At 34.0% G+C, this 14,212-nt stretch overlaps 1 protein-coding gene and 1 pseudogene across 1 annotated transcript; both read left to right on the top strand.

Moving 5' to 3' along the window:
* Positions 1–4,103: 4,103 nt before the first annotated feature.
* On the top strand, positions 4,104–7,064 carry LOC128031843 (probable disease resistance protein At1g12290). The gene has a single exon (XM_052632306.1). It carries the CDS (start codon positions 4,185–4,187, stop codon positions 6,885–6,887), a length of 2,703 nt encoding a protein of 900 aa, XP_052488266.1. The 5' UTR covers positions 4,104–4,184; the 3' UTR covers positions 6,888–7,064.
* A 2,988-nt stretch (positions 7,065–10,052) lies between these two features.
* Positions 10,053–13,519, top strand: LOC105772452 (disease resistance protein SUMM2-like; annotated as a pseudogene).
* The last annotated feature ends 693 nt before the right edge of the window (positions 13,520–14,212 follow it).

Raw genomic sequence — 14,212 nt, 5'->3', positions numbered from 1 at the left:
GACAATCATATTTACCTAATCTTACTGTGTTGAATTTGTCAATAAACTTTGGATTACGAGCACTACTTAAAGGAATTTCACAATTGGTTTCACTAGAATGTTTAGATCTATCATTTACTGGTATAGATGAGTTGCCAATAGAGTTGAAGTCGTCGACAAAACTAAAAATGTCGGACTTGAGCGGTATGCGCAATCTCAGAAAAATCCCACAACATTTGATATCTAATTTTTTTCAAGTTGCAAATATTCAGAATGTGGTTGCTGCAAAATAGAGATTATCCCAATTAAGACAATGTTTCGAATGGGGATAATGAAAAACTTATAGAGGAGTTGAAAGGTTTGCAATGTTTGAGTATACTAGCGATACCGATACACAACATGCTTTCTCTAGAAGGATTCATGAGCTTTAACTTGTGTCGATGTTGGACCCAAGCACTACAACTTTACTGATTTTAGAGAATCAAAAGTGTTTAATGTTTTATGCTTAGAAAATTTGGAGCGTCTAGAGGCACTAGAATTCTTATGTTGTGAAAGTATGGAGGAGATAAAAATGGGATGTACATCATGCTTTCACACATTGAGCAAAGTTACAATTATAGGATGTAACAAATTGAGAGACATAACCTGGTTGGTTCTTGCTCCAAATCTAAAGACTCTTTCTATAATTGCGTGTGCAAAAATGGAAGAAATATTGAGTGAAGGAAAACTTGGTGAAGTTGCAGGTGTGATTGGAATTCCATACCTTAAACCATTTCTGAAGCTTGAAACACTTCTCTTAATTGGTCAACCGAAATTGAAGAGCATATACTTGAATGCCCTACCCTTCCCATATCTGAAACAAATTATTATAGAGTTATGCCCTGAACTGAAGAAGCTTCCTTTCAACTCAGACAGTGCAAAAGGGAATCTGCTTACCATTAAGGGAAGCAAAGATTGGTGCGCAACGGTAGAATGGGAAAATGATGCAACTCGAGATGCTTTTCTCCCTTCTTTTAAGTCTATTCGGTAGAATGTGAAAAGGAAGTCTCTTCCTGTATGAAATGTACAAAATCCTAAAAATTGCATAGTGCTTCATTGTTGTGTGATGTTTGAATTTTGAGAAAAAAATAAGTTGTAGTTTGCAATGCCTGTATTTAAAAAAAAGATAATGAAATGTATTAGCACTTGAGTTGATCATTATCAAATATTTCATTTCAGTCTAATAAGGTTTCAAATGATTCCACATGCACCCATTTGTTGGTGCTTAAAGCAAAGGAAGAAAGCAAAACAGAGGAAAATCGAGCAAGAGAACTGATATGCTTTTTCATTCAACAAAAGCAATACAATATATGTCATTTTCTTATCCAATACTCAACTAACCCCACTAAACATCATAGTAATAAGAAAAGCATTGCTTGTACACAAGCTGATTTGTGTCAATCAGCACCTAAACACATCAAACAACTTAACAACTAAGTACATTTACAACTAGCTGTCATAACAAAAGAACTAACAAAGAAACTAAGTTACAAGTGAAGTAGACATGTTTGCCATGCAGCTCGATAGAGTCAGCATGAACCAAAGCTTCAGCTTGCACTTAGCCAGTTGTGGAGACAACTCACACTTCGCTAATTGTGGAGACGTCTCGCACTTTGCTAGGTGATCGAGTTGTTGCATGGTTGGCCAACCTGTAACACTCCTCCTTGGCCTAAATGCTGCAAACACCAATATCTGATCTGAGGTTTGTGTTCAAACCTAGCTTCAAATGGAGTCTTACCCTTTAGAGCCTTGGTTGGCAATCTATTTAACAAATATACTGAGGTATTCAAAGTCTCAACCCAAAATTTGTTTGACAACTTGCCTTCAAACAACAAGCACCTAGCTATGTCCATTACAGTCCTGTTGTTTTCTTTCACACACTTCATTTTGTCGTGGAGCTGGTGGTGGATTCCTACTTCTTCACAAATAACACCATGGTCTTCAACTTTGGACATGCATGTTTTCAACTAAATCAGACTTGCACAGCTGACCAAGGGACCTATAATTAACATGCCCCATTCTCCAATGCCATAGCTTAGTTTCATCTACTAAGCATGCATAGGCTTTAGAGGTTACTAATTTCCAATCCACAACAAAACTTCTATTAGACATAGCAATGGATACAAGTTCACATCCACATGGATCAAGAATCAAACACTCTTTATCTTTAAACACAATTGAATAATCTCTTTCAAGTAACTGACCAACACTTAGTAGTTTTTGATCAATTTCAGGTACAAAAAGAACATATGAAACAAGCATTGTATCTTATGGAGTGTTAATTTGTAACAGCTCATTTTCCAATGGTATCAAAAATGGTTTCAGGATCACAAATTTGACGAGTGAGTCTGTAAATATTATCATTTAATATTTACAAGTCAATATATAGTATTATATAGAATTTTGGTATAATAATTTTTACTATTTGAACAAATAGTTAAGTACAAGTGATTTGGAAAATGAGGTATCGGAACTTTTTTTTGTAAACCAAACCTGCAAATATATTTAAATATTTATGAAGTTATTATATAGGTGTATTGAAGTTTGGTCCGAAAATTATAATGTTTGGCTAGTTAATTAAAGAAAAAAAGACTAAATCATAAAAGTTGCAAAATTCACTCGCTATTAGTTTTCATTAATTAAATGACTTATTTAGTTAATAAGAGAGGACTTATATGGTAATTAAACAATATTGATAAAGCATGGATGGTGAAATAGGTGGAGAAGATTGTGTAAAGATGCATGAAGTGATTCGTGACATGGATTTATGAAGAACATGCGAGTTTGAAGAGAAAAAGGAGATAGTTATCTGCAGTTGGTGAACTTACCTATATATATTTAGGGGTGTGGTTAGGTGTAAAAATGTGAAGAAAATGATGGATTAAAACCCAACAAATATTTTTATAATATTATTTTATTTATTTTTAGAATTTTTAGAATTTTAAATTTATTTCATATCTTTTTAAATAACCAGCTTATTGAGCCCAAAACAAAATAAATAAAGATAAAATACATATATGAAGGCAGACAACGAATCTAATCCTACTTATTTGTCAAAATTATCCTTTTTTCCGTGTATCGGGTCTTACACTCCATTGTATCTATACTATTAATAAAAACTATTAATAGAATCTCTGATTAAGTTGGTATCACTGTCAATCGGGTCACCAACTTGACTAAAAAATTACGAGAATGCAGGTTGAAAAAATGGAGAAAAACCAATCATTCATAAACATTGATGAAGGTTTCTTCAAAAAGTTAAGAATTAATAATCCATTTTAGAAATTGAATGTGTTCGATCTTATACATACGCGAGGAAGGTAATAAAAAAATAAAAAAGGTAAATTCTTTTTTTACTTTTTATCACTTAGGAGCGTACAAGATGAAAATCTCATGCACGATTTTGAATGAGTAGTATATTTCTAACAGCCTCACCTCCTCCTTGGCAACTCCCCCTCACAAAGAAGTATTGTCCGAATTGCAAATCATTTATCAAACCTGACTTTTTGGCCATCAACCTTTGCATAAGAATTCATTTTAATTCTCAAAAACTCCAACAATCGAGTCCTTTGGGTAGTCACAACAGAGGAGTTAGAACCAGTGAGGTTACCAACCTTATTATCATCAATGAGGCAAATTACATTTTTCCATGCCTCAGACATTTTGGCTTTATAGGCTGATTTTGGCATCCAACGCCATACTTGGAAACCATAGCTTCACGCCACAAAGAGGAGGGTACAGTAGAGGAAAATCTGGAAGATGTTAAGGGTAAAATATCAGAAATTTTGGTAAATTATAGTTTTTTTTTTTTTATGTTTTCAGGAAAGATTCAGCTAAATAAAAATTCTTAATTCTTAATACTCTCATGCCTACTTATTTTATTACTGGAGATTATTAGTGCATGATTCATGCCAATTATATTACATATTATAAGATTGGGATATAAATGTTAAAAAGATAATCTACCTAACCTGATCTCGTCATCCATTTGACATTTGAAAAAAAAAATCAAAACAATGAAGCCAATGAAAGAGATGTTTGCTTTTGCCCATAGAAATCTTTTCTCCTTCATATAAAACAACTCCCTTTAGTCTTTACACTTTACACCCACAGCCTCATTTTGTTTCCTTTGTTTTTAGCCATCAAAGGCTTTATTAAGCTGAACAATGGGCAATTGCTGCTCAGTCCAAATTGGTTTAGAGAATTTCATCATTCGTGGCTTGGATTCCATTGCTGGCCATGCTAATTACATATGCAAGCTTAAACAAACTCTTCCAACTTTATCTGCTGCTCTTCAAGAACTTAGGGCACAAAGGAATGATGTGCAAAGGCAGGTTGCTGTGGCTGAACAACGACTATTGAAGCGACTTGAGCGAGTTCAGCTATGGCTTTCAAAAGCGGAAACTATGATAATAGAGGCTGAAAGAGTGGTTGAAGATGGCCCTCAACAAATGAATAACTTGTACCTCGGCGGCTGTGCTTCCAAGAGTTGCCTGTCTAGCTACAAGTTTGGTAAAAAAGTGGCCAAAATGCTTCAAGAAATAAATGATCACATGAGTAAGGGAGCTTTTGAGAAGGTAGCGGAGAATCAACCCGCAACTTCAGTGGTAGTTAGACCTGAAGAGCAGCCGATTGCTCTAGAATCCACAATCCAAAAGGTATGGAGCTGCATTGTGGACAAAGATGTGGGGGTCATTGGCCTCTATGGCTTAGGGGGTGTTGGCAAGACAACACTCTTGACCCAAATTAACAACAAGTTCAGCACCACACCGAATGGTTTCGATGTTGTTATCTGGGCTTTGGTGTCTAAAGATTACGATGTTGGAAAGATTCAAGATAGGATTGGTGGAAATCTTGGGTTTTCGGATGGCTCATGGAAGAATAAAAGTGTTGACCAGAAAGCTACAGATATTTATGGGGTCTTGCGCAGCAAGAGATTTGTTGTATTATTAGATGATTTATGGAAGAGGGTGGATTTGAACCAAGTCGGGATACCAAAACCAAGCCAAGAAAATGGTTCCAAACTTATTTTCACTACTCGGTCTTTGGAAGTATGTGGCGAAATGGGAGCTGGAAAGAAAATCAAAGTTGAGTGCCTGGAATCGAAGAAGGCTTGGGAATTGTTCCAAGACAAGGTTGGACATGAAACTCTTAATAGCCATCCAGATATTCCAAACCTAGCTAAACAAGTAGCTGAAAGGTGCGGTGGGTTGCCTCTTGCACTAATTACAATCGGTCGTGCCATGGCTTGCAAGACAACGCCTGGAGAATGGAAATATGCAATTGAGATGTTGAAGCGATCTGCATTACCAAAAGTGGAAGAAGAGGTATTTCCACTTTTAAAATTCAGTTATGAGAATTTGCCTATCACTATGAAATCTTGCCTGCTATATTGTTGCATGTATCCGGAAGATTATCGTATTCCTAGAAAGAGATTAACAGAGTATTGGTTTTGTGAAGGGTTGTTGAATGAATTTGATAGAATTAGTGAAGCTCAAATGCAAGGTGACTACATTATTAGCTCTCTTCTTAGTGCTTGTTTATTGGAAAGAGGTGGTGAAATAGGTGGAGAAGATTGTGTAAAGATGCATGATGTGATTCGTGACATGGCTTTATGGATAACATGCGAGCTTGAAGCAAGTGAGAATAAATTTTTTGTAAAAACAGGGGTTCAATTACTTGAAGAACCAGATGTTAAGGCATGGGAAGATGCAAAAAGAATGTCAGTGATGAAGAATAAGATTGAAGTTCTCAGAGGAACACCTAATTGTCCTAACCTTAAAACATTGTTTCTTAGAGAAAATAAGTTGGAGGTGATCAGCGATGGCTTCTTCCACTTTATACCTCATCTAACTGTTCTCAACTTGTCAGAAAACAGAACGATTAGAGCATTGCCTAAGGGAATTTCTCAATTGATTGCACTAGAATGTCTTGATCTATCTTATACTGGTATAACAGAGCTGCCAATAGAGTTGAAATCCTTGAAAAAACCGAAGATGTTGGAATTGAGTTACATGTACTATCTCAGAAAAATCCCACCACATCTGATAACTAGTTTTTCCAAGTTGCAAATATTTAGAATGAATCATTGCCAGATAACTGAAGATTATCCAGAGGAAGACAATGTTCTAAATGGGAATAATGAACTTCTCATAGAGGAATTGAAAAGCTTGCAACATTTGAACATAATAAGAATTTGGATAAAAGGCATGTCTGCACTAGAAAGATTTCTAAGCTTCCACTTATTTCGAAGCTACACTCAAGCACTGCAATTGAGTAATTTTAGAGAATCAAATGTGTTCAATGTTTTATGCTTAGAAAATATGGAGCATCTAGAGGAATTATGTTTCCAATATTGTGAAAGTACAGAAGAGATGAAAATGGAAAAGCTTTCTACAAGTATTAATTATGCTCCATGCTTTCCCACATTGAACCGCGTTTCAATTCTGAATTGTAACAAATTGACAGACGTGACCTGGTTGATTCTTGCTCCAAATCTAAGGTTTCTTTCCATTTATGGATGTGCAAAAATGGAAGAAATACTAAGTGAGGAAAAACTTGGTGAAGTTACAGACGTGGTTGGAATTCCAAACCCAAAACCATTTATGAAGCTTGAAACACTTGACTTAGGCAATCTACCAGAATTGAAGAGCATATACTGGGATACCCTACCCTTCCCATGTCTGAAAACTATTTGTCTATGGTGGGGATGTCCAAAATTGGAGAAGCTTCCTCTCAACTCTCACACTACAGAAGGGAATCAGGTCACCATTTTGGGAAGGGAAGATTGGTGGGCAACTATAGAATGGGAGAACGAAGCCACCGCCGGTGATGCATTTTTGCCCTCTTTTAGAACTGTTTTTAAATGAAATGTACAGATTTCTAATCACTGCAAAGTGCTTCATGCTGTTTTTATCTCTTTTTTCTCTCTCTCAATCGGTTGCTTCTATTTCCATTTAGCTACCATTTTACTTCTTTGTTCTATCATAGAAACACCAGATTTTGTACGAATCTAAATCATTATTCCTAAATATGATTTTGATAAACTTGTTTTTGTTCTATCAAATCTCATTCGACTTAATTTTGGGTATAGGCCTATTATCGATTTTACCTCTGCAAAACCCGAATCAAATTATTGGTAACACCCAAAATATCATTTTGTCTCTGTAATTTCATCAACTATCATATTTTGCTGCCTCTTTTTGGTGGTGGACTGTTTCATTGTTTGCATTTTGGTTAGACATCAAGGTTGGTGATTACTTTTACTAAGGTTGTTGAAATTGAATCAAATTGACCAATCCAGTCGGTCCGGAGAAAGAGGTTAAATCAGTTTATCCACAAACCAATATGGACACAATTGAACTAAGTTTTTATATTTTAAATAAATTTTTAATAATTTATTTAATCAAACCGGATCAATCAATCAGATTAGTACTGGTGGCCTAATTGATCTAACCATTAATCTTATTACAAAAACATTGGTTTACAACATAAAAATAGAGAGAGACTTGATATACTTTCTAGCAACCTCAAGTAGAGAATCAAAGAGCAAAAGTAAAATAGATACTAGTAAGGCACATTGTGCTATTAAGGAGACTTAGGGTGGGTTTGGATGGGCAATTGGGTGCGGTGCGGTGCGTTTAATTTAATTTTTGTCTCACGCTACAATATCGCTACATTGTTTAATCTTACCGCCACCGCTATTTTTACACTAACCGCAGGTAAACGCACCGCCCATCCAAACTCACCCTTAGGTCTGAATAAATATTAATTCAAAAAATAAATAAAATTAAAAAAGATAAAATGATTTTTTCATGTAAAAATCCAAGTTTTCCGTATAAAAACCAAGGAAATTTTTTATAAAATATCATGTTTTTTTCTCCTACTCGAAAAAACTAAAATTAATTCTAAAAAAATAAAAAAAAATAAACAAGATAAATTGTTTTTTTATTATATAAAAACTTTAGATTTTCCTGTAAAACCCACGTAATTCCATATAAAACCTTAGATTTTTCTTTTCAGCACTCTATGGCTTCAATCTGCTCTGCTAGTTATTGGATCAGCCTGAAATTCCGACCAAGGTTTCTCCCAGCCAAGGCTAACACTTTCACTGTTTGGATCTCGTAAAGACTCACTAGAAGCCCCGATTTCGAAGTGACCTAAAGACGAGTCTTTCCAAGGACGAACAAAGCTAGAATATTGTTTAAGGGGGGAGGGCCAAAATCGAATAATAATTTTTTTAAAAGGCAAAAGTATAATTTTATTGTTATATTTTTTTATAATTTCATAAATTTAATTTAGATCAATTGTAATTTTTAAAATAAAAATATTATACATTATTCACAATTTTATCGAAAATTAATCTAAAACAAAAAAAAATAGAGCGAAAGATGTCTTGAGTTTTGAGTATTTAGATTCCAGTCTTATCATACGCAATTATAATGTGTGAATCTTCATCTCATTATATGTATATGTTATATATAAATTTTGTTTAATTCTTACATATTTAACCTAATTTTCGTTCACTATAATTTATAATGATTTAATTCTACATTATAATTCTATATATACATATATAGTATTTGATTTGTGAATTTCTTGAAATGGTGATGGTGAATCTCCAAAAGAATAGAGAGGCCCCAGCACCCACCCACCATTATTGCTGCTTTGCTTTGCTTTTGCCTGTGCCAATAAGGAAATGGGAAAAAAAGTAAAAGGAATCAATCCCCATAATTTAATTAATCTCACCTAACAAGGAATCAAATCAAATTCCACCATGTTCTGATGAAAAGTAAATGGTTACCAAGCCATTTTTTTTATTTTAAAATCTTACATCAATAAATTTAATAAAAATCATTTTAACAGTATCAATAATTAAATTAAAATTTAAAATTTTAAAAATAGAAAAATTAAATTGTTGAAAATAAAAGAATATAAGGACTTATGGCTTATTTTAACCAAATTATAATTATAATAAAGTAAATTTAAAAATTATATTATAAAATAAGCGTTTCATATCGGGTAATGATAGAAGTATATAAGGGTGAGTTTAAAACAAATTTAGTATGATATGCATTATAAACTAAATAAATGTGTGATGATGAATAGTATAATTTTATCTCATCTTGATTAAAATAATATTTTTATCTTTTTCGGTATTGTCATTTTACTATGACTTGAAAATTTCTCTTTGAAAAACATTACTTTATTGCTCTATTATTTTTCGACACTTCAAACTTTACAATGCTAGTATTCTTAACTTTATAGTTCAAGTGAAAAAACACTATTATTTAAAAAATTAATTAATTTAATTTTAGTTTAATAATTAAATTAACATTAAAAGGTATTGTTGTCGATTCAAAAATTTATCTGAACTCGTACTTTTATATATTTTTAAATAAATAAGTAAAATTTAAAAATGATGAAATTTAAACCAATAATAATATCATTTTAATATTCAATTTTATCATAATAAAAGTAATTAAAATGGCGTGGAAATGCCACACTCCACTTTAGGTAAAAGTATCACAAAATCTCTTATATTATACTCTTAATTACATTTTAACTCTTCTACTACAAAATGAGTAAATTAGCCCTCATATATTAAATGAATGAGCAAAATAGTTCATCCGTTAAAATTTCACCATACGTATAAACACAAAATCAACATTTAATGGTGGAATTTTTGTATCTATTACTTTTCGATTTGAAAATCTTAGTCCAATTATTAGTAATGTTAATATTATCTGTCAAAATTTATTAACTTAGCATATTTATTAGGCTATCTTTATATTGTATGACATATATTTGTTAGAAAATAAATATGTTAAGTTGACAAATTTGGTCAGAAATTACCGATGATGGTAATAATTGGACTAATATTTCTAAATTGAAAATATAGGAGGATTAATTTCAAATTTTATAGAAGTACAATAATTAAGAGTAGATTTTAACATATTATATTAGAAATAATAGTTATTAAGAATTTAAAAGAGAAAAAAAAAAACTTAAAAAGCCAGCTGTGATCCGATTAAAAAAGTTGAGCCACAGTCACATTCACAACAATCATAGAGAGATCGTAGCAGAGGAACTGACAGAAGAAGCAAAGCTGGAGATGAAGTAAATAACCAAAATTTTCTTCATAGTTGTTCAAATTCCAACTATCTTTCACCTGGAAACTACCAGAATTCTGCTACTGCATCTGCTCCAACTAAACAAAAGAGTCGAGACCAGTGCTAATTTGGTGGATCTTCTTCCACCCCCTACCTGTCTTCTCCGTATCTTGCTCCACCTTTGGCTAAAAAAGCTAGCTACTTTGATTTACTTCTCTTGGTATAGACTCTGTGAATCTGCTTGTTTTATCTTTACCATCCATAATGAAAGCTCTAATGGTTGCAACCCCACGTTTTTAATTTTACATGATGTGCGTCCTCTTGATAACTGTGGCACAGTCGCCTTCCACCTCAATCTGTTGAAACCCCATCTTCTTTAACTTTATTTTATGTGCATCCTCTTCATAACTGTCACAACCGCCTCCTACCTCAATCTGTTGAAACCCTTTCTTCTTTAACTTTATTTTTCTTTGAATTTTCCACATTACCTAACTTTATTTTTAACACAATTCACTTTGCATCCGTATCTCATTTGTTTCCTTTATTTTATCATTCATTTACCAGAATCATGGGCAATTGCTGCTCCGTAATGTAGTTTCGAGAATTTCCTTCTTCGTGGCTGGGATTTCATTGTTGGTCATGCTAATTATGTCTGCAAGCTTAAACAAACTCTTCCTACTTTATCTGCTGCTCTTCAAGAACTGAGGGCGCAAAGAGATGACGTACTACGGAAGGTTGATGTGGCTGAACAACGACTATTGAAGCGACTTGAGCGAGTTCAGCTATGGCTTTCAAAAGCGGAAACTATGATAATAGAGGCTGAAAGATTGGTTGCAGATGGCCCTCAACAAATGAATAACTTGTATCTCGGCGGCTGTGCTTCCAAGAGTTGCCTGTCTAGCTACAAGTTTGGTAAAAAAGTGGCCAAAATGCTTCTAGAAATAAATGATCACATGAGTAGGGGAGCTTTTGAGAAAGTTGCGGAGGATCAGCCCGCAGCTTCAGTGGTAGTAAGACCTGTTGAGCAAACGGTTGCTCTAGAATCCACAATCCAAAAGGTATGGAGTTGCATCGTAGAAAAAAATGTGGGGATCATTGGCCTCTATGGCTTGGGAGGCGTTGGCAAGACGACACTCTTGACCAAACTCAACAACAAGTTCAGCACCACACCAAATGATTTTGAAGTTGTTATCTGGGCGTTGGTATCTAAAGATTACAGTGTTGAAAAGATTCAAGATAGGATTGGTGAAAATGTTGGTTATTCGGATGGATCCTGGAAGAATAAAAGTGCTGACCAGAAAGCCATAGATATCTATGGGATCTTGAGTAACAAGAGGTTTGTTGTATTATTGGATGATTTATGGCAGAGGGTGGATTTGAACCAAGTTGGGATACCAAAACCAAGCCAAGAAAATGGTTCCAAACTTATTTTTACTACTCGATCTTTGGAGATATGTGGCGAAATGGGAGCTCGAAGGAAAATCAAAGTGGAGTGCCTAGAACCGGAGACGGCCTGGGAATTGTTCCAAGACAAGGTTGGAGATGAAACTCTCAACAGCCATCCAGATATTCCAAACCTAGCTAAACAAGTAGCTGAAAGGTGCGGTGGGTTGCCTCTTGCACTAATTACAATCGGTCGTGCCATGGCTTGCAAGACAACACTTGAGGAATGGAATTATGCAATTGAGATGTTGAAGCGATGTGCATTGCCAAAAATGGAGAATGAGGTATTTCCGCTTTTAAAATTCAGTTATGATAATTTGCCTAATGCTACAATGAAATGTTGCTTCCTATATTGTTGTCTTTATCCTGAAGATTACTGTATTCCCAAAAAGAGATTAGTGGAGTATTGGTTTTGTGAAGGGCTATTGGATAAATTTGATAGAATTAATGAAGCTCAAATGCAAGGTGGCGACATTATCAGCTCTCTTCTGAATGCTTGTTTATTGGAAAGGGATGGAGAAGATTGTGTGAAGATGCATGATGTGATCCGTGACATGGCTTTATGGATTACACACAAATTCGAAGCAACAGAGAATAATTTTTTTGTAAAAGCAGGAGCTCAATTATTTGAAGAACCAGATGTTAAGGCATGGGAAACAGTAAAAAGAATGTCAGTGATGAAAAATGAGATTCAACTTCTCAAAGAAACACCCAAATGCCCTAACCTTCGAACCTTGTTTCTTAGCAACAATAATTTGAAAGTGATCAGTGATGGTTTCTTCCAATTTACACCTCATCTAACTGTTTTGGATTTGTCAGAAAACTGTTATTTACGAGCGTTGCCTAAGGGAATTTCACAATTGGTTTCACTTGAATGTATTGATCTATCTTGGACTGGTATATTAGAGTTGCCAATGGAGTTGAAATCGTTGACAAAACTAAAAATGTTGGACTTGAGTTATATGTCTGATCTCGAAAATATCCCACAATATTTGGTATCTAGTTTTTCCAAGTTGCAGATATTCAGATTGTGGTTTAAAAGGTTGTTGCTGCAAAATAAAGATTATCCTAATGAAGACAATGTTTTGAATGAGGGTAATGAAAAGCTTATAGAGGAGTTGAAAGGTTTGAAACGTTTGAATATACTAAGTACACCCATAAAGAGCATGTTTTGTCTAGAAAGATTCCTGAGCTTTGACTTGTTTCGACGTAGGACCCAAGCACTACAACTTATTGATTTTAGAGAACCAGAAATGTTTGATGTTTTATGCCTAGGAAATTTGGAGCGTCTAGAGACACTACAATTCCTTGATTGTGGAATTATGGAGATAAAAATGGAAAAGTTGTCTACATGGGTTTCTTCAAGTACTAATTCTACTTCATGCTTTCACGCATTGAGCACAGTTCAAATTTTTCAGTGTAAGAAATTGAGAGACATGACCTGGCTGATTCTTGCTCCAAATCTAAGGAATCTTGATGTAACAGGGTGTTATGGAATGGAAGAAATATTGAGTGAGGAAAAACTTGGTGAAGTTGCAGGTGTGATTGGAATTTCATACCCTAAACCATTTCTGAAGCTTGAAACACTTGACTTACGTCATCTACCAAAATTGAAAAGCATATATCGGGATGCCCTACCCTTCCCATGTCTGAAGCATATTCTTATAAAGTATTGCGAAGAACTGAAGAAGCTTCCTCTCAACTCAGACAATGCAAAAGGGAATCTGCTCAGCATTAAGGGAAGCAAAGATTGGTGGGCAAGAGTAGAATGGGAAAATGAAGTCACTCGAGATGCTTTTCTCCCTTCTTTCAAGCTTTTGTACTAAAAATTGCGAAGTGGTTCAGTTGTTGTGATATTTGAATTTTGAAAGTTTATGTATAATATGTGTAAATTTAAAATTTAGTCTTTTTAACACTATTAAGAAAAACCAAATTTTTGTTAATTATTAACTAATCTAATATTTATTTAGTATTAATTTTAGTATATAAATATAAATAATACAATTTATGGTTTTACATATATAAATGTAAACCCAAAAACCATAAACAGCAAAAGAGATTCAAACTAAGAGCCTCAACATTGGTCCGTGAAGGTTATGTACACACAATGTGCCTTGACAAATTCAAACTAAAAGCCTCAACATAAATGAGTGCACTCTAAGGGCACATATAGATGACAAAAACTTTAACGGGTTTGCGAGTGCCAAACAAATTGGATTGTGAGGAAACCAATAGTTTGTCTAGGATTGGAAAATAATACAAACTCCTCTATCCAAAAGAAAGAAAAATGGAGTGTATATCCTTGGCTTGTTGGTTGAAGCGGTCGCTTTGGTTTTGAGTATCTAAGTTTGAGTTTCATCATGTACAACGTATGCATATGCTATGTGTGAGGTTTTTTTTTTTTTTTTAGTTTTTCGTCCACTATGCTTTGTATTGATTTATTTCGAACATACATATGCACTTGTAAATGTACTGTGCTTATAAGAGTTAATTACACCAAACATCCCAAACTATGACCCTTATTCTAAATTGGTCCCCAAATTTCAAAATGTTCTAATTATATTCTTAAATTGTCAATGTTATATCAATCAAGTCCTTTTGTTATTAAAACCGTCAATTTAATAGTTAAATGGCATGTC

The sequence above is a fragment of the Gossypium raimondii genome, chromosome 6, assembly GCF_025698545.1.
Source record: "Gossypium raimondii isolate GPD5lz chromosome 6, ASM2569854v1, whole genome shotgun sequence".
Taxonomy (NCBI): domain Eukaryota; kingdom Viridiplantae; phylum Streptophyta; class Magnoliopsida; order Malvales; family Malvaceae; genus Gossypium; species Gossypium raimondii.
This window is presented reverse-complemented; position numbering and strand designations above follow the sequence as displayed.